The 25033-nt window shown below is 36.2% G+C and overlaps 2 protein-coding genes across 3 annotated transcripts; both read right to left on the bottom strand.

Moving 5' to 3' along the window:
• Positions 1–1398: 1398 nt before the first annotated feature.
• LOC122012566 (probable plastidic glucose transporter 1) lies at positions 1399–22737 on the bottom strand. 2 transcript variants are annotated; one of them, XR_006120269.1, is made up of 13 exons: positions 22438–22737; positions 22238–22358; positions 21554–21754; positions 21218–21317; positions 19236–19348; positions 18102–18195; positions 17871–18027; positions 15684–15830; positions 15540–15613; positions 13913–14001; positions 12312–12426; positions 2800–3061; positions 1399–2356 (listed from the first exon to the last, which is right to left on the bottom strand). XR_006120269.1 is itself a non-coding variant. In XM_042569146.1 (12 exons), exons 1-12 carry the CDS (start codon positions 22658–22660, stop codon positions 2864–2866), a joined length of 1632 nt encoding a protein of 543 aa, XP_042425080.1. In that variant the 5' UTR covers positions 22661–22737; the 3' UTR covers positions 2703–2863. The 2 variants fall into 2 exon arrangements, 1 of the variants encoding a protein (XP_042425080.1); XM_042569146.1 differs by lacking the exon at positions 1399–2356 and having other exon boundaries at positions 2703–3061.
• A 294-nt stretch (positions 22738–23031) lies between these two features.
• LOC122012565 (aspartyl protease AED3-like) lies at positions 23032–24748 on the bottom strand. Its single transcript, XM_042569145.1, has one exon. The coding sequence runs from the start codon at positions 24592–24594 to the stop codon at positions 23266–23268; it is 1329 nt and encodes a 442-aa protein (XP_042425079.1). The 5' UTR covers positions 24595–24748; the 3' UTR covers positions 23032–23265.
• Positions 24749–25033: the final 285 nt, after the last annotated feature.

Genomic DNA, 25033 nt, shown 5'->3' with positions numbered 1-25033 from the left:
GAAGTGATCGACCTGACCCCACAAAAATTTCTCATCGACCATCAAGATAAATCGAGAAGCGCATAGATAAATCGGGAAGCGCATACGATGACCAGTCCAAAAGACTAGCATCCTTTAATTACACCTCCTATTTGAAGAAAAAATTTCTATAAATACACCGTAGTTAAGGTTCAAATTATGAATATCTAAGTGACAATTTGAATATCCTACCTCGACACTATGACTCTGAGGACATGGATGGACTATGAGAGGAGCTTAGATAAGAATAATCACCTTTTAAATGAGGTTAATCACTTTTTATTACAAAAAGAAAATATAAGAAAACTCTCGGAGACAAGCTATCATGATTAAATCCTCCAATGATAAATCAAAGATTACCTGACCTAATTCGTCTTCTTCTTTTGAAACATTTAGACTTTTATATTTAGATCATTAGGACCACTGACTCATTGTGTGGATCGTAAACGTTTATTAGAGGCCCTAGGAAAAAGAAATTAATCTTTAATATTTTTTTAAAGAAAAATAAAAAAATTTCTTTACGCTTTGTCATTCGGTTTGGAGCGGATTTAATTTTTTTAAAAAAATAAAAGATTAATATTTTTCACTTTATAATTATTCTTAATAAGTATTCGACAGGTAATTTTATTAATTTATAACTTAAAAAGATAATATAATAATTTTAAAATATGATAAACCGTGTACAAAGAGTGAATCAATCATAATCATCTTAAACGATTAAACGATTAAAATTAAGAATTACTCTCTTGAAACTATCAAATCAGAGGTTTTAAACGGTTGGTTCTGAATCAAGACCGAATCTACCCCCATCTACTTATACTTTCATATTTACTTTTATAATTGGTGAAAAAATTTTATAGGGGCTGCATCGGTTCAAATTAAAAGGATCGGAACACCAAGATATCAATATAAAAAAGTTAGGTATTCCGTTCTTTATTTATTTTATTGTATTGTGCTTTGTTTTCGCTAAAAAAAAGATTTCGTTTTCTGGTAAAAAATGGTTCCGTCTGATTCCACGACAAATTATTAAAGAAAATAAAAGGCAATGAATAAAGCATGGAAAAGTGGCAAATTGTCTGCGCCGAATATCCGCATCTCCCATGGTCTCCCTCTTTTTTTTAAAAATACAAAATAATTTTTACAATTATCCTAAAACCTTTTTATTTTATATTATATATTTTTTATCATATATTATTTTTGAAAAATAAGCCCATCAATGTGTCATGACATGAACACATGAGGTATTTTAGTCTTAATTATTGATAAAAAAATAATGAATAATATAACATCGAATCCGAGCAACCGGCTCAATTAAAAAAATAATTCTCCGACTATTAAGATAAATTGAAAAATATTCACAGCAAATAATCAATTTAAAAGGTCAGTATCTAATAATTGAGCATCATATTTAAAATTTCTTTCAACTATTAAGATAAATTAAAAAAAAAACTCCTATCAAATAATTTAGAAGGTCAGCATCTAATGGTTGAGCACCATAATTAGTGAAAAAATCTCTATAAATACTATATTGTAATTAAAAATTGAATCATGAATATCTAAATAATAACTTATGTACTTTTACTACACTAGCCTGGGGCACTTAAATTATAGGTAATGCTTTTGGAATCAATTTATTTAACTAATTTAAAATTAGAATTCAAGGCCAAATTGAATTGAATGAATTAGGATTTTAAGATAATTCAATTAAAATAATTATAAATTATTAAGACAATTGTTTTATCAATTATTATAGTCTAAAGGTAAAGTATCATAGAATAGAATGATGTTTTATTGGTGACATTGTTATATGAAGCTAAATAAAATGTATATAATTGATGTTAAATAAGTGAGTGGCTGTGGTGGGGAAATGACGCGATGGTCACCAAACACCATAGCCAAATAATGCGTGGGTTCCATGTGAGGGCAACATGTTATTCCACCTTTATCTTCGACATGCCACATTTTTTTTATTATTTATCTATCAAATAATAAAATCATGTGGCAAAAGACGATTCGCTCGCTCGTCCCCGTCAATCCGTCCCTAGAAGATAAATGACGGGTGACTACTAGCCATTAGTACAAATGGCTAAAACATGGAGGAGGTTATACTCGGTCACATCAAATTTTGACCCCAAAACTTTATATGACAACACCCCATATCTTAACCATCGCATCGCCCCGAGGAGACTACCAAATAATAAAGTCATGGTTACACTTACAGTGGTTATTAGCATCACGAGATCCAATTGGAGAGATTGCAACTTGCAAAACGCAGGGGTCACCGGGTCAGTCAAAAAATCATGCGTGGATCCCGAACACCGCACGCGATGAATCCCACCTATATTCATAAAGAGGTAAATTAAAAAATTGAGTAAACCATCACATTAAAAAGTATTTCTCACGATTTCATCCGAAATGGAGCCTTATTTGATTTAATAATTTTACCCTTTAATAACCAATTCAGCTCAGCCCGCGCCACTAATGATCTTTTCGTATCTAGGGTAGTAGTGGTGTTAGTAGATCATGCTCAGATCTGATATGGTGGCCAGATCAGCTTGTTTAGGTGTCGTGTCAAATGAACACGGTACAGAAGTCTAATTATGTGTAAGCCATGCCATTTAAATTTGCAAGCTATACCAATTCACATGATTTTAATGCACAACAATTTGAACAAAAAACAAGAATTATTGAATTGAATCAATTGACTAAAATTGAGAATCTAGCAAGATTTACATCTAATATTTATTGTACAATGTCGGCAGGAGTAAATTCGATACGTACAATGCTGTCAGTTTTGGATTCAGATACTCGTGCTGGCTCAGTGGATAAGCGAAACTAGATTCGATCATTTATCTTTAGCTGGTAATCTAGCATTCATTGACATTTCTATTTCCTCCAGGGAGCGTCCTTTTGTTTCAACTATGAAATAGGCTGCAAATATTGCCGATATCAAGGAAACCGCGCCAAAAGATCCATAGACAGGCCCCACACCGAACTTGTCGACGAGTTCCAAGAAATATAACCCCACTAAGAAGTTGCAAACCTGAAAAACATGCGAACGTTGACAAACAAGATTCCAAAAAAAATAAGTTACAATGGTTGCGTACGAGGTGCTCGATATTGTTAAATATTTAACAGAGAAAAAAAAATCACATCATCATAGACTAGTCATATAAACATGGATTTCAAACATGCATATCCATAAGCTGCACCATGAACAAAATGTTGGCATTTTTCACTCATGATTGACGTCCAACTTGTTGCTATTAATATTATATGCATGAAATAAATAGGAAATAAAATTATTAGCACTCATAGTGATCTCTCGAAAAGAAATCAAAGAAGTTGTCGATGAAGACGCTGCTGCTGTCGTCGAGAAGATCATCGATTGAAACCTCCTTGGATTCTTCACGAACCAAATCCCGACCACAGGACGTTTCTCTTTTGCTTACTGTCCCACTTATCATTGTCGCCCTTACCCTTGTCGATTGCTCTTGGACACCATTATAAATAGGAAGCAAACATCGGTTATAAACCGATGCTTTGATAGCATTCATTGAAGGAAGATGAAGGTGAATGGGCACCCCTTCATCTTCTTAACGTTGCAACTGATACAACGTCCTACATCTCCCACTCGTCTAAGTCAATCCAAAAAGGTTATCTGGTCATATAGACCATGACAGTCACATAGACTACAAGGTGATCATGTCACAATGCCAAAGTCAAACATTAATTGTTCACAACGACCGATTAAGTCATATAGACTATTTGATGATCAAGTCACGAAGACCAAAGCAAAATTAATTAGTCACACAGACCAAATAAGTCACAAAGACTTTATGATGATCAAGTCACAAAGACCAGAGCATAAATTAACTAGTCACAAAGACCATATAAGAACATTCATTCCATACATTAAGGAAAATGGTTCGTGTGACAGCAAGCACACTGAGTATCAATTGCTAAGAAGATTGTCACACCTTATTTAGCTGCTCCACTGAACGAATCAGAAACATCAAAACTTGCCTTTACCCTAGATTAAATTATGTACATCAATATGAACATCTCTAATCCCTCATATTGACTATTATGTCAAGAGCAGTTCAGCATCTTCAATCAAACATATTATTCACAATTCCATTTTATTTACTGAACTAAAAATGTAACTGGTACCAATGAGATATAAATTAATCTTAATCTTCCTTTTTAACTAGAATCTATTCATTCTAATCAGTCGCTTTCCTAGTTATGTTCCATAGACCGAATCATCCATAACTAATAGGAAACATGTTAAAGTAACAGACACTGATCAAAACTTCAAGTAGACAGCTAAATAGTCACTTAGGGTAAGAATGAGATTAATTTATAATCTCAAAGGTCTCACATAGTAAAGAAATAGGGATACATTCTCCTACTACCCTTCTTGTCGCCATAGCATATGTGGTATGAATTACATGCACGATGCTATTTTCTTTACTAAAAAGAGCGCATGTTTTTCCCAAAATTTAACATCATATAGATTTCGATCTAGATATACCTAATGTCTAATCCCAAATTCAACATATGAATTCCAATCTGGCCTTAAGCAGATTCAGTAAATGGTGGGTGCATTTACTCTGATCATTACATAAATGATTTCATCTTGACACAATTATCAAGGTGGCCTTAACTTACGAGTATGTCTCTATTCACAGTTACATAAGTTATCCCATAAACAACGATCTTACCTCTATTTGTACTTAACAAATAGAGATGATTATCCATGTGAATGGACCAATCTAAATCTGCCAACATGCTTATCGAGACTTTTATTCAAATGTAACAAAGACATATACACTGAATAGATCATGACACTTTTCATTTATCAAAATGTCTTTACAATAAGTTACATTCTTCGAAGTTCCAAAGACTTCACATGTCCATGAAATGACTCTTTAATCAATGGTTTAGTAAAAGGATCAGCAAACATATTTCTTGTAGGGATGTACTCAAGAATTATCTTTTTCTTGTCAACAATATTTCTTACAAAATTATACTTAATTTCTATATGCTTGCCTTTACTGTGATATTTGGAATCTTTAGAAAAAATTATTGCAGCTTGACTGTCACAGTACACTGTAACAAGACTCCCACTATCCTCAGCAATCTTACAAAATTATACTTAATTTCTATATACTTGCCTTTACTATGATATTTGGGATCTTTAGAAAAAGTTATTGCAGCTTGACTGTCACAATACACTGTAATAGGACTTCCACTATCCTCAACAATTTTCAGATGCTTCAGGAACCTTCTTAGCCAGACAACCTCTTGCACAGAAACTGCACAAGTCACATACTCGGCTTCCATTATCGACAAGGCTATACAAGCCTGCTTCTTGCTGTTCCATGAGATGGTGTCACCATTCAGTAAGAAGATATAGCCAAATATGGATTTTCTGTTATCAAGGTCCCCTGCCCAATCTGCATCTGTGTAGCCACTTAGGCTAATATCTGATCCTTGGAAACAGAGACAATAATCTGTTATTCCTTTGAGATATCTGAATATCCTCTTCACCGCTTTCCAGTGTCTCGATCCTGGGTTTGACTGGAAACGACTAATTACGCCAACACCATAATTTATATCAGGACGAGTACACAACATAGTGTACATTAAACTACCAATAGCACTAGCATATGATTTTTTTGCTTCATTTCGGCTATTTCCTCAGGAGTCTTGGGATATATACTTTTGTTCAAAATAGTACCTCTCGCTATAAGTGTCTGTTTAACGTTGCAATCTGACATATTAAAGTATTGTAGTATCTTAGTAATATAAGTTTCTTGAGACAAATCCAAAAGCCTTTTTGATCGATTTCTAATGATCTTTGCTCCTAAGATGTACTCTGCTTCTTCCATATCTATTATGTCAAATTGTAATGAAAGTCAAGATTTAACTTCTATCACACACTTTATGTCACTTCCAGCTATTAACATATCATCAACATATAATGATAAAATGACAAACTTTTCTTTTTCTTTTCTTAGATAAACACAATGATTTTCATTGATCATTTCGAAACCATTAGATAAAACGACCTCATTAAATATTATGTTCCATTGTCTTGACGCTTGTTTTAGCCCATATATAGACTTCTTAAGTCTATATACTCTATTCTCTTGGCCTTCAGTAATTGTACCATATAGATTTCTTTATCAAGATTATCATTAAGGAAAGCCGCTTTTCCATCCATCTGATGTAATTCCATGTCAAATTATGCTACTATAGCTACGATGACACGTATTGACACAAACTTTACAATTGGGGAGAATGTCTCTTCAAAATCAATACCCTCCATTTGGGTATATCCTTTTGCAACTAATCGAGCCTTGTATCGATTAATCGATCCATCTATTTTCCTCTTTATTTTGATAATCCACTTATTCCCAATAGCCCTTCGGCCCGGAAGAAGATCAACTAATTCTCAAACTTGATTCTTTCTCATTTACTCCATTTCTTCATCCATTGCAACTTTCCATTCTTTTCTAACATAGCATCTCAAAGCTTCCTCAACTGTTCGAGGTTCCTCATCGTTAACTGGGAGAATCATCAATGCCTCATTCTCAATATCAAACCTTCTGCGAGGAATAATCTGACAACTACTTCGTACGTTAAACTGTTGAGCAACTGACTCATTCAGTGGCAAATTACTCCCACTAGATTGACTAGATTCAGGCATCTCTTGATTTGTTGATAAAGGAACATAATCCTCCTCCTCTATCTCATATAAAGGAATTGTCTTATCAACTTCACCTCGTGTTAGGAACTCAATTTCAAGAAAAGTAACATCTCTTGACTCTATTTCAGAGATGGTTCCATCTTGTCGCTCACCAATAAAAATATATCCATCAGAAATCTCAGAATATCTTATAAAGATACACTTCTTATCTCTGGGTCCTAATTTTTCATGTTCGTGAGTCTTATCATAAACGTAGGCAGCTGACCCCTAAGGTCTCAGATTATTCAAATCCAGCTTTCTGCCTGTCCAACATTTATGTAAGGTAGATGGAACTGACTTTGAAGGCACTTTGTTAAATATATAGGTCGCAACTAATAATGCATCTCCCCAATAAGAGATTGACAAATTAGCATGCGCCATCATAGATCTAACCATTTCAAGAAGAGTCATATTTCTTCTTTCAACAACCTCATTTTGCTGTGGAATTCCAGGGATAGTTAGTTGTCTAATAATCCCTTTCTCATTACACATTATCTTGAACTGATCAGACAAATATTCACCTCCACGATCAGTGTGCAAAGTTTTAACCTTACGTTCCAATTGATTCTCAACTTTGTTCAAATAACGAATAAAGCAATCTAATGCTTCAGATTTGTCAGAAATCAAATACACATGACCAAAACATGTGAAGTCATCAATAAATGTAATAAAATAAGAACTCTCATTTCTAGTTTTCAAATTTATTGGACCACAACTATCCGAATGAATTAATTGCAATGATGATTTAGCCCTAATAGTCTTATCAAATGATTTCCTAGTCGTTTTTCCAGCAAGACAATATTCACATATAAACAAGTTAATCTTAGCATGAGTGCATAAAAGGCCCTCCTTAGCTAATCTATTCATTCGTTCTTGTCCTATATGTCCTAGTCTAGCATGCCAAATTTCATCACTAACATCAGCATTACAAATAAGAGCAATGTTTGAAAAACAATTATCATTATTATTTGATTCTACATCAAGAACCAAAAAATCATTTGTTACATAACCATGCCCAATTAACACAGAGTTAATTCGAAATCTCACACAACGATTATAAAAATTTACACAATAAACTAAATCAAGAACACAAATAACTGAAACCAGATTCTGTCAAATATTAGAAGCATACAGGACATCATGTAGAAACAAGGTGTGTCCACCACGTAAGTTGAGCTTGCAAATGTCAATTCCTTTTACTTTAATTCTTGCATTGTTTCCTACATATATCCATTTGTTGTCAGTTGGTACTCGACGGTACTCCACATATGTAGTTCGATCACGAGCTACATAGTTCATTGCTCCTGAATCTTTTTAGGCTCAGTACAATCCCGAGCTAAATGGCCCTTCTTGCCACAGTTGAAGCAAGTCAACTTGCTTCTAGGTTTTTGTCCATATTTCTTTCTTTTCTTCTTGATTTGATTTTTAACAGCAACAGCACTAGCCTCCTTTCCTTTTCTCTTTCCTTTCTTAAACCATCTTTTCTTATTCTTGGAACTAGAACCTTCAGCTACAAAAGCTTGACCAGAAATCCTTGCGGATTCAATCCTCTGCCTCAAGTTTTACATGGCATGAGACATCAGTGAAAGTCTTGATACTCTCACTGTGGGTCAAATTCTGTTTCATCGTTTCTCAAGAATCAGGAAGAGAACGGATAACTATCTGAACCTGTTGTTCATCGGTCAACACATGACCAACAGTCTTAAGCTCTCGAATCATGTTACCCATCTCCTTGAGATGTTGGGCCATGGTAACATTCGAGTGTTTTTTACCGCTATCAAACTTGATTGCTAGCTGACGGAGCTTACTCAAACTTACTCCATTATACTTCTCTCTAAGAGTTGCCCAGACAGCATGAGCCGATGGTAATGACTCGTACTCAAATACCAAGTCATCAACCATTGAACTAATCAATATTCCCTTAGCAATGGAGTTCTTCCTTTTCCATGCCTTATAGGCATCAATGTCACGTCTGTGATGTGCTATAGAACCATCAGCTGATTCGTCCATGAATTGATTTACAACCTCTAGAATTTCTTGTTCCTCAAGAATGTATTGTATCTTGAGGTGCCAGATTTTACAGTTATCCCCATATAATTTCTCTCCCTTATTCAGTTCAGCTATGATGTTTTTAGTTGTCATAATCTACAATAAATAAACATATTATTTATTATTTCAGTGTAATTCATATGCATGCAATTAATTATTGACTCACTGTAAATTAGAATTGGTTTACAAAATCAAATGATAACTATATTTCCACTCATCATTTGTATATTTCAATCTAATCAACATTGATCAATTATATTACACACATCCCATTAAATGAACTAATCATTTTTTATATGAACTAATCATATGGATATATGAACTAATCATTTTTTATATGAACTAATCATATGGATATATGAACTAATCATATGGATATATGAATTAATCATGCGCAAATTAGTTAACACATAACATAACTGTTTTCATAATAACTGTTTTCATAACATAACTCTGTTCGTACATAACGACAAAAATTATTACATGACTCAAAAATTAAATGGACTAATACTGTTCGTACATAACGACAGTAAACACAACACTAGTAATATAGATAAACTAACACAACTCCCACTAGGATAAATGCTAGTGCAGTGGGAAATCCCGTTCATCCCGGACTCAATGATGGATGGATCAACCTCAGATGTATCCATCAGATCCATTTCTGGATCTTCTACACACTCTTCAGGATCCTCCTCTGATTCTTCGAGATCCATCTCTAGATCCTCCTCATGATCCATCTCTGGATCCTCCTCAAAATCTTCAGGATCCATTTCTAGATCCTCATCAAATTCTTTGAGGTTCATTTCTGGATCATCCTCAGATTCTGCGAGACTTGGATTCTCCTCAAAATCTTCAGGATCCATTTTTGGATCCTCATCAAATTCTTCGAGGTCCATTTCCGGATCGTCCTCAGATTCTACGGGACTTAGATCCTCTTCAGATTCTTCAGGACCCCATTCCAATTGAAGTAACTGCCAGCACATCTCTGAATATGAGATGTACCCTTCAGAATCATCTCATAGTTGGAATGTTATCTACCTAAGATGTTCTAACAGTGAATACACCATAGTGTTGTTCTTTCCTTGTCCTGGACTGGATACCCTTCTCGCTCGAGTCTCCAGAATAACCAATCGAGCCAACTAATAAGTCAACCGACTCCGTGATCCAGGTCATATTCCAGCTTCTTAATCTCCTCCCAAAGCTCATGCTGTCGTTCATAGCGACCAGTCATCGTGTATATTGTTCGTGGTATCTGGAATTGAAAAAAATGATGTCGGTACAAAACCGACAAACCAGTAACAAAATCGGTCATATTCAATTCCCATATATATAACAAATATTTACAGAATACATAAGTAAATAAGAAAAATAAATTTTCTTTATTTAGGGAGTCTCATGTGACTAACACATTGGATCTTTTGACCAGCTCTTGTGTTTGGTCCATTTTCTAGTCAAAACTAATCTAATTGAAAAGGGGTGTTTTATCTATATTTGTTCCGACCCATTTAAGTCAATCTCGGACTTATTAAACAAACTCATGTCCATTTGATCAAACCAATGTCTATTGGATTAAGTTTGACCCATTAGAACAAATCTAATCTTTTTGATCAAATCTGACACTATAGAACTAATCTGGTCATATTTGATCAGCCCAACTTATGTAATCAAAAACACTTTTAATTAATTCAATAATAAATTAATCTGGTTAAACCAACGAATGATTTGAACCCGATGTAGATATTATTGAATCAAGCTAGTCTGGTTAAACCAACCAATGATTTAAACCAGATCTATGTTTGATTGGATCACGTTGATATAGTTTAATTTTCAATTAATCAAACTTTGATTAATCAATTTCAATTGATTAAATAGTGATGCAATCGGTTCACGCATGATGAGCATAATAAATATCCACTAGGTTTTAATCGATTAAGATTTCAATTATTTTTTTTATTTAATAAAATCAAAGTTTTTCTCAACAAAACGGATGAACTGTAACAAATATTGTTCATCCTCTTTTAATTGATTATTAAGAATGATTAAAAAACTTATTTCATAGATTACAGTGCTTGAATCAATTACACCAATCGACTACACAAATTTACTGTGCTTCGTCAGTTTAATCAATTACATAGACTTTAAATCGATTAAGAGATGTTTTAATCGATTAGTTTAATCGATTAAACTGCTTCTCTTCTCTGTTGCGACGGCGACACTCTCTTCTTTTTTCGCGACGAACGCAGTTGCCGTGATTGTCGATTGTCAGCCTCTCGACGTGGTCGTTGGCACTCCCCGACCACAGAAGTCAATAGCCAGCAACCTCTCAGGGCTCGACAACGGTATCAAATCACGACCCAGTCGCGATCTTGCCTAGCGACGGCAGTACAGAAATTTTTCTGATGAAGAGACAAGTTTCATACATTAGGCATCGCTCTGATACCATTCTTGCCTATTATATGCATGAAATAAACAGGAAATAAAATTGTAAACTCATAGTGATCTCCCGAGAAGAAATCAAAGAAGCTGCCGGCGAAGACGCTGCTATTGTCGCCTAGAACAAATATATTAAATTTATTTATTAGAATAAAATTATAAATTTTAACAAGAATATTATAATTTTTAAAAAATATATAATTTAGTTTTTAATGAATATTTAAATTTATAATTTATATTTATTAAGCTCATTTAGGCTCGATAAAAGCTCGAATAAGCTCGTGAGCCATGAATATATTCGTTAAATAAAGCTCGAGCTCGGCTCGATTATAAACTTGCCCACCGTCGCCTCCACTATGCACGCTGATCACCGTCGCCCTTACCCTTGCCGATTGCTCTTGGACGCCATTATAAATAGGAAGCAAGCATCGGTTATAAACCGATGCTTTGATGGCATTCGTTGGAGGAAGATGAAGGTGAATAGGCACTCCTTCATCTTCCTAACGTTGCAACTGATGCAACGTCCTACACAACTAACTAATTATTGTGATATTTAACCAAGGTCTTGCTGGTTCATGCCACACCCTGGTGATGCAAACTAACCATTGCAATTTACCATTGTTTCGTGACTTAGAACAGTGTGCAGTCTGTGTTATCAATGAACTTTTATCCAAATTAATTTTAAATAAGATTGCCATATAGTGATGGTATTCCTCTTTCCCTTTTGAGACAGAACATTCAAATGCTAGTCAGTCTTGCCTTGTGTTTATCCTAAAATGCAAGGATTGCTGTTGACTCTCCTCTAAATAAGTCAGAGGCTAAGTTATATGACACCTAAGTTTCACCTACACCTAATGTTACATAGATATAACCTTAAATTTTTTTTTTTCATGCCTTTTATCTCGGTATTAAAGCAGCCAGGCCCTAAACCCATATGATGCATTAAATAAATTTTTAAAAAAACTGTGGCCACAGGTATCATATATGATGCACCAAATGTTTCCTCCATAGTGAAGACAAAATAATAATAATAAATGCGGTTAAAACATACCCAGTGTACTGAGAAGCTAAAGCCCATTACTTTTGAACGTGTTTGTGCAGAACTAAGCTCTGGAATAATTATACCAGTAACTGGCCCAGCTCCTAGAGCAAATGTGAACATGTACCTTCATACCAGCAAGAAAATATTACTCCAAAATTGAAAGAGACAAGCTAGTACATTTTTATTAATCATCTTTAGATCCTCAATCAAAATAGAAAAAGTGATCCTCCTCTATCATTTATATCTGGGACATGTTTTATGAAAAAATGAATACGTATTCTATGAATTATATATAGACATTGATAAATCTATCTTCAACACCTATAGATATTTCTTTAAGCATACCATGAAATTTAAATTCAATCAAGAAAAGCTATATATATCTCAAAAATCAATACAAAATTTACCAGGAAAATGTAGAGAAGTATCTGCCATGTTATGCAATAAAAATTTTGTGGCAATTTCATCAACTTGAAATATTCTAATTACATGCAAATCAAGTATAATCTAAGGAACATAAAAAAGGCATAGCTGACTAAAAAATGATTCTGGACTTAAATATGCTGAGTGCAGAGAATGGTCACACAGTCAAATGGCAGCTTGTCACTCTATTCCTCCTTTTTTTTAAGTTGTTTTCCTAGTTGGGAATGTTGCCAAGACCATAATTAATAAAAAAAATGTTAATAATGGTCAGATATCCTGGCCATTATTTACAAGCCCGAGTCTGAAGCAACATCCTGATTGGAGCTTACAGTCTCTGAAGCTATTGACAATAAGTATTGCATACTGCTATTCATGCATAATTAAACCTACTTCAGAATTTCAAATACGACTTTTAGCAAAACTAAGGGGAAAATAATAGGATGGTTAAGATGAATGGACAACAATAACCTAGCTAGAGCTGATAAGTTCAATCAATGTCATAGTGCTCATATGCTAACTAAAAGATAAACATAAATTCTACATGTGGCATAAAGAAGTTTATGTCACTTTGTAAACATCCATATAAATGTCTGCAGAAAAATGCATATTTCTCGAAGGGGTTGACCCTTCAATTCTTAGGCTTGGTTTACTTAGAATGGAAAATTAGTAGGGAGAAGAGAGAAGTAAAGCAAAAAAGAAAAAATGATCGAAACAAGATTCATGTGTAATTTTGTGAACCATCCCATTTCTCTCCCCCTACCCACTCCTATTTAGACCAAGATAACCCAAGTGGGGCTTAGGGCATGGTGAATGTGATAAAGGAACAATAATTGTTGCACTTCCTAGCAATGACATCAGGAGTAAAATGTGTACACGAGCAAATTGAGATAAGGACCTCAAGATATCATGTCCAATTGTCCAAATCCATAAGGCTGGACGAAAAAAAGCTACGAATGACAGACAATATAGGTATCAACTCAGTTGACTAGTTTGTCTTCTCTTCAAGAAGGAAAAAAAAAGTGACAAATAAAGACAAATTTTTGTTATTTCAAAACTACTAAATCATGTATTCGCTGCAATATCATTGCATTACAAAGAATGTTGGCATGAGTTATGAGAAATGTTACACTACTATAATAACATTAGATAGATAGATATGAAACATATAGAACAGACCAAGCACATACATCAACGTGCCAAGAATTGAGAGTATGTGATTGGATCCTTCATCCAATGGATCATTAATAGCATAAACAATGAGAAACATTGAAAGTGCCTGCATATATGAAGGGTACACATTGAAGTACATGAATTATATATACTTCGAAAAAGCATGCTTAGAACCAATGAACATTGTGAAATCAGTGAGTATAATATTGTATCTGTACGTAATAATGAAAGGGAAAAGATAACCTTTTTAAACTCATGATCAATCAAGTAGTCATTTTATCCTCTAATTTGTTGTATAAGAAGCAACCACTCTAGAATACTAGAAATGAAGCACACTTCAAGTTAGGATGAAAAAGAAATGTTCCATGAAATTCTGTGTAATGCTGATACATACTCATATCACATCATAATGTTCCTCAGATTATTAGTTGTAGCCCTAAAGATGAAACCTTGCTGGCCTTGCTGGAGGTCAAATTCAAGCAACCTAACCAATAATTGTTAGAACAATTGCAGCCTCTCTCAGTTCCAGAAGGAATGAGGAAAGGCGGTCAATTGTTGAGGTCAGTAACACACAACAATCAGAGGCCTACCTTTCACATGTTAGATAAACTCCTTTACCTAGATGAAACTCATGGATGGAAGAGATATTTCTCTTCTTTATCTTCATTATTGTCAGTTACATAGTCAAGCCTGGCAAAAAACTTACATGGCATTCTCATAAAGAGAAGGAACCCCAAAAAGTTCCCTGGACTTCAACCTTTCGAGTGGTTCTCAGTTCCCAAACCCACTCGTGGTTACTAAAATCACTCTCAACAAATTAGATTAGACATACTTTGGTTGGTATGAACTGTAAAGATTTTCTTTCATCATAAACTAAACAATGAAAACAGCTTGACCGGATTTTGCTGAAAGTATACAAAAGAAGATGGGTCTACAAGTCAAATTAAGACAATACTCGAGTTACATTGAAGTTATTGACTTAAAATAATCAGTGTAATTTTTCTTCCCTATTATTGCACTATCCTAAAAAATGATCTATACAATTTGTATCAAAACATTAGGTTATTATACTATACTGTATCCTTGATACTCATAACATATATAGTTAGTGTTAAAGCCTAAGAAGAAGCTCAATCCAATCTTAAGATGTCAAAGTAGATAAGTGGAGGATCTCTTCTTGTTGAGGATGCTTAATAAGCATCACTTAACAATGTGAGAGTAAGCATCTAAGGTTTCGATCTCTCATATCTTCTTCACTTCTTTTGACAGGTCTCCTTCTCAAGCAGTAACCCAATCCAACTCGAAACATCATACAAATTAAGTAAAAGTGCTCTTGGTTTTCAAATTTAAGCATGTTGACTGAAACTCTTTAGCAATTTGAAACTAAGAGGTGGAGTTTCCCTTCTCTTTACCTTCTTTGATATATCTTCTTTTGAAAATAAATGCTAACATGAGTAGAAAAATGAAAGAATAATATAATCCATGTAAGTGCAAATTGATGACTCTAGATCTCTCCCAATTACCAGGTTAGGAACCGAAATTGCTGTAGAAAATATTGAAATAGAATAAATTCTACTAGATAGCCAATAGGATTAATTATTTCCAAATGATCTCCTTTTCCAAATATATAAGAAAGCTTCGCACCATCCCCAGGTAGCTTCCTATTAGAAGCCTCCTCCTCCCTTGCTTATCCATAAGGGTCAAAGCAAATAATGCCCCTAAAAGTATATTTAACAGTTAGATTTTTCATAAAAGAATCATGTACAATTTTGAAAGAGCGTAAAGAACCTGCAAAGTTGGTGAGTCCCACAAATAAGCTAGCCAATGCACTGCTAGTAATGCCCACATCTCGGAAGGTCAAGGATGAGAAGTAAAGCACTCCATTTATTCCAGCAAATTGTTGAAGTATGAAAAGAGATCCTCCAATAAAAGCAACTGGATCACATGCCAACCACTTCCAATTCAATTCCATTACAAGTATTGAGGGATGAATGAAAGCAATATAAATAGAAAAATCAGTTACCCAGCTATTTAACCCTGAGACCAATGCTTGAGAGTTCCTGTAGCGGAAGATTTATATTTACAATTGTCTCTTTATCCGATAATTTAAATTCACACAAGATCCTCTCTAATTGTGAAAATTTAAAAAGAATGGAACTAAAAACAATGACCTTACAATTTTGAGATTCAGATTGCCATCACATGATAGTGGGATTGTTAATTTAGTTGAACTAGTGCAATACACTTAAAACCAGATATCAATTTAATTCACTACTCAAAACTTAAAGTTACAAACTGATTTGAGGATGCCATTCAAGATTGAGATCTGAGGTAGTTTGATACACTAGACATGGCATTCTGTCTCATAAAGGGTCTTACTGCTCAACAAAATTGATATCAACAAAGAGAAACAATCTACAAACACAAAAAGTTTTGACCAGCAGAATGGCTATTGTAAATGCTATTCATATCTTAGCTACCTTCATTTATTTAAACTCGCACCTGTTTAGCCTTTTAAAGAGATCTAGAAAACAAAATAAAGACTTTGACAACCATTTAATTACCCACAATGTACCATTTAAAAATAATGCAGTTGAACACACTTGATTGGTATCCTTTGGTCTATTTGCATTTAAAATTAGCAAACTGCAACTAAAAACGTGGAGAGTTTCTCGGCAATGAAGACAAGAAAAAGTCATTTGTGCAATAGAACGAGAGATGAATGGGTGAGAGGTTGTTTAGTCAATTATATTGTATAAGAAATCATCGAACGTCATTAATAATAAACAATTATAACACATTTTCAAGATAAAAGCACTCGTAGAGGATTATTGTAATATTTTATTTTGATAATTTTAAATTACCTTTTTTATTTTGACTTGTAACTTGATTCTATAACTATATGTTGTGTTAGCTTTCAATTGTCTTGAAAAGTTCTGTGATTTTTTTTAGTGCCCAAACTGAGCAATTGTCTTGAAAAGTTCTGTGATTTTTTTTAGTGCCCAAACTGAGAGAGAAAAAATCTAACTCTGCCACTACCAAGATGTGAGGAAGGGTAGGGAACACTAACGCAAGAGAGGAATACCTAATATCTTTTGGTTATCTATAAACAAACCTTTCCTGAATTTATGGGAGGGCATCACTGTTTTCTTTAAAAAAAACATATTTTGCTAGGATTCACAATAGGATACATTCCCCACATACCCCAATGTAAAATCACCTGTGCCATCATCCGATGTCTCTCTATTTTCTGACTGATGTATCAACACAGGTATAGAACACAGACAATAAAAACATGGATAAAGAATAGAAGCCCGATGCCAATTGCAGAAACTTCATGGAATATACAAAGTAAGCCTATCAAATATTAGGAATTGAATACAACAACCAAACCTTATCCCACTAGGTGGGATCGGCTACGGGGAACAACCTAGCATTAGCAAAATAATTTAATGGATTCATTCATTGAACATTTGTCATAGTTTTAACGTTTGCCGACAACCTAACGCAACCCTCCTCTTTTATCAAGGTTTGGGACCGGCCATGACTAGTTCGTCATGGGCGGAGTTAAATATTAGGAATTGAATAATATAAAGTAAATCTATCAAATATTAGGAATAGAATAATGTGAAACTTTGGTTAGTCTGATGGAAATCCAACATTATCCTCAATTTACTATGGAATTCCAATTGTTGTAGTGGTGTTAAAGACACAATTGAAACATGGTCCATAGAGTAAACCAAGCATGAGTAAATTATCCAATACAATTAAATAGTGATAAGCACAATAAATTTACATTACTAAAATCAGGTGGTGGTATGAATTGGGTAGAAAATAGAAACATGTATCCATTTGCTTCATTGTGGACCAAAAGAAACAAATAAAAACATAAGTTGGTCCATCAGTATTGATGCATAAAAAGGAAAATAAAATAACAGAATTCAGCAAATACTTGAACTTAAATGTTTAATCCACCTTTATTGTGGGGTTCCATAAAAAGCTCCAACCAGCTAGTTTTATGAATGTTGGTATCATCTATAATCACATTCCGAATCTCCTCTATAGACTTTTCAACTTCTGATTCTCCCCAAACTGTTCCAATAACTTGCTTAGCCTCATCTACTCTTCCAACCTAAACAAACTTAAATCTACAGTAGAAACTTAAGAGAGTATACTGGAGGAATTATTTGACAAAATCACTATTACCTTGTACAGCCAGCGGGGACTCTCAACAGCAAATTGCATGCCTAAAATGAGAATTAAACCAGGGGTACAGGCTATATAAAATAATACTCGCCACCTATATATAAGAGTTTAAAAGCAACAGTATTGAAGCATGTGTTATCGTATTTGAGTTCACAAGTGGAGATGAATGGGCAAGCTAGATAATTTCACTCACACGAGTAAAAGAAAAAAAAAAGAAGCACATTTATTAATGGATACATTTTTCACAAATAGAGTCCATTTTCTCAACTCTAATCCATGAAACCTAGGCTCTTCAGGGAGGAGCAAAAGGAGCACACAACATGGACATTGCTGAACTTTGAAAAGAATTTAACCCAGTTTTGAACAACATAGTTGTTGAGGATTTTTATGTTATGTTAAACAAAAGTGTACAGCAAGAAGATAGAGATGGTAGGAAAGTGTGTATTATAAAGATTTATCCCAAGTAGAGGTGAACTGGATTACACCACCCAGGGTCCAGCTTTGCCTGGCTTGGCATGGTCCCACATGCCTAGCACCAAAATGTGTATGTGGTGTTCCTACTTTATGAGTTATGAATACTAACAATCTCATATTTAATCAAACAAAATCTGAACAGGGGATTCTTAATGCTATTCTGAGAGTGTAGGTTGACATCTCGAGTGATTTGCAGACTCAGATTGAGTTAAGGATCTTGCCAGAAGTATCATTCATTTGGATCTTAAAAAGAGACTAACAATATTTGCTATCTGAAATTAATTTGTAGTTCTTAGTATATTATTAACATCTATGACCGTCAGGAAGCTAAGAAAACTAAGAAAAATGATATGCACAAGGAAAAAAACTCAATGAAAACCTCAAGGATAGACACATAAAATGATGGGGCCCACAAAAAGTGAAATGGTGGGCCATGACTTTTTTCCTTGTGCATATCATTGCTCGAAAACTAATATCTACTCATTTTAGCACAGATCAGGAGATACAAGAATTAAGTCCAGGAAATAGAAAAGTATAAGATTAAGAAATGACAAATTTGGCATAAAGTAGTAAAAATCTAACCACAAAACTATGGAATGCTAACCAATGACTACAAAAAATGAGAAGAAAAACTAATACAAACCAAACAAAATGCCTCACCAATGTGAATCACTTTCAGAAGGAATCCCTAATGCAAGTGATGCAATTATTCCAAGACAAGTACCAATTTGACAAAGACTTCCTAGTGACCCCCTATATTTTGTTGGAGAAACCTGAAAAACATAGCATTGAGGAACTGCTTTGAGACAATAAATAATTTTAAGAGAGAAAATATCAAATTGTATGAGGAAGTACACAAATTTTACCAGAAACATATAGTTTGATAATCTACGGAACTTTAGAAGAATTCATATCTATTGAACAGCTTGCACATTCCTGGGTTTTCAGTGTGATATCTCTTGTAGTTGTTTGTAATGGGTGACAGTTCAGCATATATCAGTCTGATCTTACACAAGTATCCATACCAGACAGAGACTGAATAATACAAGAGATGAGTCATTTTTGATAAGAGTTCTTGAGGACACATAAGGGAGGGAGGTCTAAACAAGCTTTATAGAACTAAGGTGGCGTTTGGTTCTCTCCTAGGAATCGGAATCGGAATGGATATCATAGTATTGTGGAATGGGAATGGGTATGAGCTTGGGTATCATTCCTAAAAATAATGTTTGGTTAGTTGAATATTTTCAATCGGAATGAACTTAAATTTCCTTTTTTACCCTTAAAGGAAAATAAGAGAAAACATTTAATGGAAGATAAGGTTGAATGTGAGAGAAACATATGATGAGAGAGAAAGTGTGATGGAAAAAAATAAAGAGAGAGAAAGTGTCATGAGAGAAAATGAGGATAGAGAGCGTGATAGGAGAGATTGAGAAGAGAAAAAGTATGATGAGAAGTCTTTAGCAACTGTTGGTTTAACTAGGCATAATATTCAACACTTGTTCTTAGGAAGATCTAATCCATTGTCCTTAATAGCATGAAACTGACCTCGCAGCCACAGCAGGTACCCTATCCAAAGATTTTACCCTAAATTTTAGATAGGGGAGCTAAAAAATCTTTGCATCGGCTACCCTACCTATTTCTTAAATTTAGATTTGATGAATAGTGATTCTCTAAATTTAGGAAATAAAATCTCTACCCTAAAAGTAAAATACTACTTCTTTTCAATCGCTCTCCTTCCACTCATTCTTTTCAATCTCTCTCCTTCCACTTATTTCATAAATATAATAATAAAAAAATAGAAGAAAGAGAAGAAAATAATAAAAAATTGAAGATCATAGAAATTTTAAGGTAGTTGATGTAATGTGTACTGAAAAGTGATTGTCTAAATTTAATAAAGTGAGTTATTTATCCTAATGTTAGATATAGTAATAGGAAAACTGATGTGGGTGCTCTAATGCTTCAATCAATAAGCCTACTACGTTGACATTTCTGAGCGCTACATTAAAAAGGGTCTTAGACACTAAAATTATTTTATGGCTACATAATCTTTAAAATGAATATGGAATTTTCCTCCATAGATTTGTCAAAGAGAAGACATATCTAGAAGCCATAGATAGCATTATCCACATGAAAAGTTCAAGAAATTGGAAGTTGCAAAGAGAATTGATTTTTGTCAGTTAGTCAAATGATAAAATGGGCAATTTTTTTTAGAGCTAACAAGATTTTGCTTAGGATTATAGATGGCAACCGAGCAATATCTAAAAAATTCATTCAGAATTTGAATTGAGAAGTTCATCTTGAAATTTTGGTATTCAGTAAATATTTCAAGGGAATGAATTGTTATTAAAGTCTTTTGAAAAAGTTTATCTATTTTCTAATGTGAAAGAAGAGAAAATATTTGGTTCAAGAAGATGTGATAAAAATAAGTGGTTCAAAGTTCAAGCTAACCCGCACATGTGCCTAAGCGTAAAACAGAAACTACTATCCATTGTAATTTGCACAATTTGAACTTGGTCCCCTAAAAAATTTTTAAACTTAGCAACTCAAGGAACCAGAATGTTTTTATTCTTCTTTTTTGCAGACCTTCATGATTAATTTTATCAAGATGATCTCTATTAAACTATTTGTTTTAAGATATATACCTCTGATATATAAAGTGGCACAAGGACAGTATTTGCTCCAATCCCAAGGCCCACAAGAAATCTTCCCCATAGCATCTCATTCATAGTATGTGCTTGTGCACTGTAAAATAATCATGACTCATGCTAAATTGTCATATGAGAAGATCAATGAAGAAAGAAAATTTGATATGCATGCAAAAAGTAAGCCAACAATATAGCAAAATAAATACAAACTATTAACAGTACTACTTTACTAACAAATGAAATTCTCTAGTTTTAATTTATGCATAAATGACAGAAAAAGTATGACATTCAATAAGACATCCAAGATGCCTAGAAAAGGGATATATAATGAACCTTAAAAGTGCACCAAGAATCAGTGGTATTGTGTCAAGCTGAAAAGTGCGCCGAGAACCAAACTTATCAACTAGGGAAGCAACACCTAAGCTTCCAATAAATGCACCAGCTATGAATATGCTAACAACGAGTCCTTCAAGAAAAGAATTTCCTTCAAAACCAAGCTCATGAGCTATAGCTTCAATAGGTCCATTCATCACCCTGTATATATATGCACACTTCAAGTTTGGCAAGTGAAGGAAGAAGACTTGCAATGCATTAACAAGGAGGATGAACCAGCCAATAAAAACTCTCAGTAGTTATACAAAGCTATTGTAAGAAAAGAAAAACCAACGAAATAACTCTTAAATTGTCGTAGAAGTGGCAAATAAAAAGAAAGTATCGATTGAGGATTGCAAGGTTTTAAAATATCATTTTATGCTAGAGTTTCTGTCCACAATGAGAACAATTTTAATACCTGCATCCTTATTCTATATATAATGGGGGAATCCTTTTATTGGTGTCATGAAATTTTTGGCAAAACGCAGTCCCCTTGCAATACCAGATCAAGCGTACTGCAAAGAATCAATCTTATGGATATTCAAATTGTTCTTTACATATTAAAAAAAAACTTTTGTTTCCGTTCGAATCAAATCTACTTTCGGCGACACAACAAGTACAAACAGCAAGCAATCACGAGCTTACCCAATGTGGTAACCGAAGAGGAAATTAGCCATCGAGGCCGTGAGCACGTGAGGGAAAGCCGGTAACCAACCAAGATCGGAGCCTTGGTTCTCTTGGAGTAAGTTACTACTGGCCTCCGCATCTATATACTCGTAGGCCCCCGAAAGCTTCAGAAATGATCCTGATCAAAGATAAACCCTAGAAACAATAAGGAAGGTAACCTGAAGGCTTCGATTGCCGATCCGATTCAGACGATACAGGGGGAGGCGGCGATTTGCTTGCGGTAGCCACGAGGAGACGCTTCAGAGGGGAGCGAAGCCGGAGAAGAAGAGAGCGTCTGCCACTGGAACGAGAGAGGGGATGGACGAGGAGGCAGGATCTAGGTTTGAGGGATGTGGCGGTGATTCTAGGACGCGGTGGGAATGGCACAGCCGACGACTGCATTTTCGCCAGGGGCAGCTGGTTTGCGGCGAGGAGGCCGCGGAAATCGACGGCACAAAATCCTATACGTATGGATCTAGTTTAACCATGAAAATTCTAATTTAGCCCTTCAAATTACTATTCGCTGGGAAGAACCACGAACGTATATTTTCAAATGATTTTTTTTGAATATTTACCTTTTAACCCCTGAAGGAATATTACAGATTTATTAGAATTGTTAATATGGATCAAAAAGTTCTATTAGAGCCCCGGACAATAACTTTTCGATTTCGGTGATGGAAAATTTATGTCAACTAAAAACAAGTTGTATTAGAAAAAAGTTTTGATTTAACGAAATATGAACACCAGCGGACACAGACAAAAAGACAACCATCTGGCCGAAAAAGATAAAAATAAATATTGAACAATACAAATTATTGGACGCTCGCCACAATCATACAAAGCACGGTCATGCTACAAGTCAACAAACTGGAAGATCGATAAAGAGAAAAAGGAATCAAGAACGACAACGATCCACGTAATTAGCTAATAAAATGGACGATACTGACTGCAATTATCTAGCGTTTTCGATGGTGACACATGGCACAGATCTCCAGTTGCTGCGTAGCTCATACTGCGGTGCTGCAGGGCTCACGGGCGAAGCCGATCCGGCCGTTGGGCACGTCGAAGAGCACCCTGTGGTTCTGCTGCTGCATGTTCGCTACCACGTTGATCATCGAGTTCATGTTGTCCGGCGACGACGCCATCGCGAGGCAAGAGATAGTCCCTGCCGTGCTGTGGATCATGACGTTCTCCGGCGGCAGCGTCACGTTCATCCCTGCGAACATCAGCGAGATGGACGGCGCCTTCACGGGCCCGTCGTAGCACGTGTCGAACCCGCCGAGAGTTGTCACCGGCCCCGCTGCCTTAATCCGCCGCCGGAACTCGTCCCGCACAGCGGTGTACGCTGGCAAAACCAAGCGCGTGAACATGGTCCCGGAGTCGACGATGGTGCCGGCGCCGGTGACCGGGTCGAAGGCCAGCGCGGAGGGGGGAATGTCGACCACCTTGCGCCCCACGCGGACGCCGACCATGTTGACGTAGTAGAGCGAGGAGCGGCGAGGGTTGGAGAGCAGAGGTGTGGTCTTGATGCGCTTCGGCTGGCCGACGGGGCCGAGCCGGAGCGTTCCGGTGAAGTTGAGGGACTTAAAGCTGGGAAGGCAATAGGAGAAGGTGGAGTCGTAGAGACTCTTGGTTTGGGACAAAAAGGAGAGCGGGCCGCGGCCGAGGCCGAGGAGTCCCTGCTGCGGAACAGAGTTGCCGCCGATGACCTTCTGCAGGCACCCGAAGGTGTAAGAGGGCACGACGTCGGCTGCGAGGGAGAGGGAGTCCTGGACGAGGCCAGCCTGGATGGAAGAGGTGCCGTAGGTGAGGTTGAAGGAGCAGGAGACTGCGCCGGCGGGGCAGAAGGGGCTGGGGACCTGGCCGCACTGCAGGGAGCCGCACGGTAGAGGGCGGTAGCTGGTGGAGCTAGCGACGGCGAAGGAGGCGGCGGCAGAGGGACAGCCGAGGCAACCGGAGCAGGGGAACCAGGCGGCGTCGTTGCTGTTGTCGAGGGCGACGAGGAGGGACTGGGGCGGGGAGCCAACCTTCGCGCGGACGACGTAGTTCGGGATCTGGAGGAGCTGGCGGCCGGACGCGAGGGGGACGAAGGAGCGGCCGGCGGAGGCGGTGAGGGAGGAGAGGTAGGGGAGGCGGGATGCGTCGCGGGACAGGAGGTCCATTATGGTGTCCTCCCACGAGGTGAAGGGCGCGGTGCCGAGAGGGGAGCAAGGGCCGAAGGCGTGGAGGATGTGGACGGTGGAGCCCTCGTCCGGCGGGGTGGAGCAGGGAGTGGCGGCCGTGATGGAGGCGGCGTTGGCCACGAGGAGGAGGAGGTTAAGCAGCAGGGTGACCATGGCCGCACGTTGCTAGCTCCGATGCTAGAGAGATTTGAGTGGGGAGAGACTGTCGGAGGGGAGTTAAATAGCAAAGGTAGAGTAGCTGGAAGCCTGGAATGCCATGCCACCATGTGAAGAGGTTTGAATGCCAACAACCGTGGCTGATTCTTATTGATGAAATTACAATTTTAACTATTTTTCTATACTAACAGAATTCATGGCCACTCTTTAACTTTTGTTTGAATCGCCTTTTTGAGTTGATCGCTGCATTCTATTGGGTCCCATTGGAAAAGTTTACAGTGATATATTATTTACGATATGAATATTTTATTATATTTTTATAGGTGATATTAAGTAGTATGATAGATGATATCAAATAGATATTCCATTGCCCTAACTCTTACCGAATCGCCTGTGTTGATGCAACCACTGTTACTAACGGCATTGTTTAGAATAT

Source organism: Zingiber officinale, chromosome 8A (genome assembly GCF_018446385.1).
Source record: "Zingiber officinale cultivar Zhangliang chromosome 8A, Zo_v1.1, whole genome shotgun sequence".
Taxonomy (NCBI): Eukaryota; Viridiplantae; Streptophyta; class Magnoliopsida; order Zingiberales; family Zingiberaceae; genus Zingiber; species Zingiber officinale.
The sequence above is the reverse complement of the archived record's forward strand: the minus strand, read 5'-3'. Positions and strand labels throughout refer to the sequence as shown.

Bases quoted from the DNA above. Each gene is read 5' to 3' on its own strand.
- LOC122012566 (XM_042569146.1), bottom strand. From the start codon at position 22,660: ATGCAGTCGTCGGCTGTGCCATTCCCACCGCGTCCTAGAATCACCGCC. The intron at 18,196-19,235 runs GTGAGGCATTTT...TCTTATATATAG, and splicing joins TCTGAAAGTGATTCACATTG to GTGGCGAGTATTATTTTATA. The intron at 18,028-18,101 runs GTAATAGTGATT...AAGTTTGTTTAG, and splicing joins GTCCCCGCTGGCTGTACAAG to GTTGGAAGAGTAGATGAGGC.
- LOC122012565 (XM_042569145.1), bottom strand. From the start codon at position 24,594: ATGGTCACCCTGCTGCTTAACCTCCTCCTCCTCGTGGCCAACGCCGCC.